The following is a 3,539-nucleotide window of genomic DNA, read 5'->3' as shown; positions in this document are numbered from 1 at the left end:
GATTATGATGTTAAGTTGTTAATTGGGTCTTACAGAAGCATGTCGATAAAAATTACAGTTAACACAACGGTTGACGGGCCTGTAGAAGGGATCCAAGGTTTACACATTTGGTAAGGGTAACTTGCAGACATGAAGAAAGGAATGTACCACATGACTGACTTGATCTCACTCATGTTTTTAAACAATTAAATGCATTGAAGGCACACTATGAGAGCTCTTTGCATTCATCGCACCATTTGCTGGTGATTCCTTTGCTTTGAGTACCATCACAAAAATGGCTGTTATTTGGAATCTTGAAGAAGGGGTTAAAGGTTTTTTTCCAGACTTTCTTAAAAGACATTCTCACATGGCCATATGTGAAGTTGTCAGTCACTGCAAACGATAATCCTGTCCATATTCGAATGATCAGCTATCAAAACTGACGATTTGCTGCATATCACATTCCCTGTCTCTCTTCACCTGTTTATATCAAATAAAGGTAAAAACCCCCAAAATTATTGTAATTATTAAAATATTTTTAAATATTATTTAAAAAACTTTTATTAGGGTATTTACCCCTGCTACACATTTTAAGTTGCCAACTATACGTGTAAAGACTTTTTAATACATTTCCTGTTTGTTTCTGATTTCTGGTTAAATAATACTACCTAAATTGTTAATAATGAATCACCTATGTATTTGTAATTTTTTAAGAATACTGTTTATTTTCATTCATTTGCAGAAACGCAGCTATAACCATCTCCTCTTGACCTTGGTCAATGCTGCAACATTAAATACAATACAATTAATATTTACACCACTAATCTAAAAATCGCTGAGACAGAGAGATATGAGCAGGAGCATTGATATGGAAAGTCACATTAGCCGATGGAATTACAGTGTTTCCTCTGTTTTGTATTGATTCAACACTGATGTTGAACCATTGCAACCACCTGTAGTGAAGCAGGATATTATAACATTTGATGGCACAACATTTACCTCTAAAACACACTTCTGATTTAATGTTTACAATTCATGTTTTATGATGATATAATAACCACAGAAACCCAAAAAAAATAAATAGGTTATGTAAAATTAGGAACCATGAATCTCTCCTATAGCATTCACCTGTATTCTTCACAGTTCAATCTAACAGCAAGCATACAATGGCTTCACTGTCCAAGACTTCACTCTCGCCCGGCCTCCAGTTTCTCCTCCACTGTGTGATCTCCCCTCGAGCCTCCCATGCAGGGCGGACTCTTAGCAAGGGTGGGGTTACTCCCCCACTGCTCAGGAGTCTTTGCCTGTATAGCCAGTGCATGAATGCAGCTACTCAACTCCTCCTTCAAAGCCTCATTAACCAGACGGTGGCGCTTTATTAATGGCAAACCCTCAAACTGGGAGCTGACAACCAGAACACGGAAATGGGATTCAGAGCCGGGGGGAACAGCGTGCATGTGGCTTTCATTGTGGACCTCTAAGTGGTCCGGCTTGAGGTTAGCGGTCAGTTTGGTTCTGATAGCCCTTTCAACAGGCCTGCTTGCGTCTGGGTCCATGTGTGGTCTGAAGTGGGCCAGAGGCCGGCTTAAGGGAAGACTGGTAGAGATGGGCCGAGCACAGCGGAGGACAGTGGGCAGCATCAGAGGTTGCGGCAGGACCACCTATGAAAGCCAGATGGGTATAAATACAGGTGACGTGTAATTCAGAGATCTGAGAGATATTCAGGTCCTGTTAATCATTTGGATTGAATAACATGCTTTGGGGTGTCTTAAACACACCCTCCACATGTTGGAGTTACTCAGCCCTTACATAACAGTAGTCATTACCAACTGGCTATATTTCTAATGTTTAGCTACACCATGTATTTCAGATGAGAGAAGAGATAGCTTAAAATATCTGCTGTTTTCGGTTGGCAGTTCACAGTTCAGTTCTTCATTTCACAGTTAGTGCATTGATGTTGGTACCAATATGCCAGATCGATAACAGTGCCTACCTATACTGTCTTTTTAAGTGGACCAGGTAAAGCGACAGTGAACACAGTAGTGCAGATGTAATTCGTTAGCTACCACGTTGGTTTTGTTTTGAATGGCTAACATGCGGCGCAACTGCTGAAAAATCCAGAAGACAAGTTCTGTTTTTTTTTTTTTTGGCGACTTTATACAACGTAGCATACTGCTGATGGGGAAAGTTACCAGGGAGGGACGGAAAGAAGCGGGGCACACTGACGTGTTTGCAGCAGAGGTACGTTAGGTCTGTGTGTGAAGAGAACTGAAGGAGGCTTTTTCTATAAGAGAGTGACACTTAAATAAGTTCCTACAAATAGTACAAACATCTTAAGAAGATAATTCTTAGTAGTCAGGGTTACTTTATTACATTAGCCTGCTGACGAGTGTTAAAAAAAACTGACAGCCTCAGTTGTTCACTCAAACAATACTAGAAATCCCGTTTTAGGTTACTGTTAGAATTGAATGTAAGTTGGTGACACGACTTCCAATTTTGCATTTACAGTAATGTCCTTACAGTGCCAGTTTTATCGTTACTTAACTGAACATTCAAGCTAAACTTCAGCTAATGCACTGCTTGTTTGCTAGCATTAACACTTAGCTTTCATGATAAACATTAACCCAATCTGTAAGAAAACTGAGACAATGTAACGGAGTCTCTACACCAAACTTCTCCATAAAACATCATAAATCTGTGTGTTCTATAATACGCTTAAATGATGAGTGGTGAAGTTAACGTGTAACGTTACTCACCTTGCAAATAAAGTTAGTTGCTTGGGTCCCTGTTACCGTTACGCAACACTCACCGGAAGTGCTTGTGCACACAAGCTCCTCTTCTTCTTCTTATAAAATTTCGGCAGTGTGGACGCTGCTACGCGTATTAGTGCCGTCCACAGGTCAGAGTTGTATCTAAATTCTCACATACAATCCTGTATCATGTAGAAATTGCTGAACTGCCTTGGAGACTGTGACGGGTTTTTTTGGGGGGGGGGGGCAGCAGGGCCAGTGCCCCTGTAACACAGACCTTGGACCCCCTATTCACATGCGCTGCACCGATCACCGCCAATCAAGGCTCAACAAAACTGTCCGACCTGCAGCCTCTCCCACTCTCCTGTGTCTGCCAGCGCCTCCACACACGCGCACACACGGATCGAAGTCAGCCAGCTGATCAGCGGACATTGACAACAACTACACTGGTTAGTGTATGTAGGTGGTGCAGTAAAGCCAATTCTTTACCAACACTCCTGTTTAATAAGCATAAACACGCAAAACAGATGTTCTCAGTCTCTCATCCACTGCAGTTGTGTTTAGGTTTTACACAGGCACAGCGTTAGTTCAGATAATAGCTTATTGTTACAAACAAGCTGAAGTGAAAGCTCTCTGTCTTTAGTAACTGTTCAGCTTAGTTTGCCGCTTACATTAAAATATGGCACATTATAAACTGAGCTGGTGGCTGAGACAGACCATCCCTCCTCTCTACCAGCAGCAGCTGAAGGAGGAGGAGGACAAAAGGGACTGAGCTGTTATTTCTAAACTTATGCTGATGTCAGGAATATG

At 41.5% G+C, this 3,539-nt stretch overlaps 1 protein-coding gene across 3 annotated transcripts; it reads right to left on the bottom strand.

The window, feature by feature from the left end:
- Nucleotides 1-681: 681 nt before the first annotated feature.
- bola1 (bolA family member 1) lies at nucleotides 682-2,935 on the bottom strand. Of its 3 annotated transcripts, none has more exons than XM_046045467.1 (2): nucleotides 2,789-2,935; nucleotides 682-1,640 (listed from the first exon to the last, which is right to left on the bottom strand). In XM_046045467.1, exon 2 carries the CDS (start codon nucleotides 1,617-1,619, stop codon nucleotides 1,167-1,169), a length of 453 nt encoding a protein of 150 aa, XP_045901423.1. In that variant the 5' UTR covers nucleotides 1,620-1,640; nucleotides 2,789-2,935; the 3' UTR covers nucleotides 682-1,166. The 3 variants fall into 3 exon arrangements, with proteins under 3 accessions (XP_045901423.1, XP_045901422.1, XP_045901424.1); XM_046045466.1 differs by having other exon boundaries at nucleotides 2,736-2,890; XM_046045468.1 differs by lacking the exon at nucleotides 2,789-2,935 and adding an exon at nucleotides 1,973-2,052.
- Between the last annotated feature and the right edge of the window lie 604 nt (nucleotides 2,936-3,539).

This window comes from Micropterus dolomieu, linkage group LG03, assembly GCF_021292245.1.
Source record: "Micropterus dolomieu isolate WLL.071019.BEF.003 ecotype Adirondacks linkage group LG03, ASM2129224v1, whole genome shotgun sequence".
Taxonomy (NCBI): domain Eukaryota; kingdom Metazoa; phylum Chordata; class Actinopteri; order Centrarchiformes; family Centrarchidae; genus Micropterus; species Micropterus dolomieu.
Note: the sequence above shows the minus strand (reverse complement) of the source record. Positions and strands in the feature narration are given on the sequence as shown.

Excerpts from the sequence above, each read along its gene's own strand:
- bola1 (XM_046045467.1), bottom strand. The coding sequence starts at position 1,619 with ATGCTGCCCACTGTCCTCCGCTGTGCTCGGCCCATCTCTACCAGTCTT.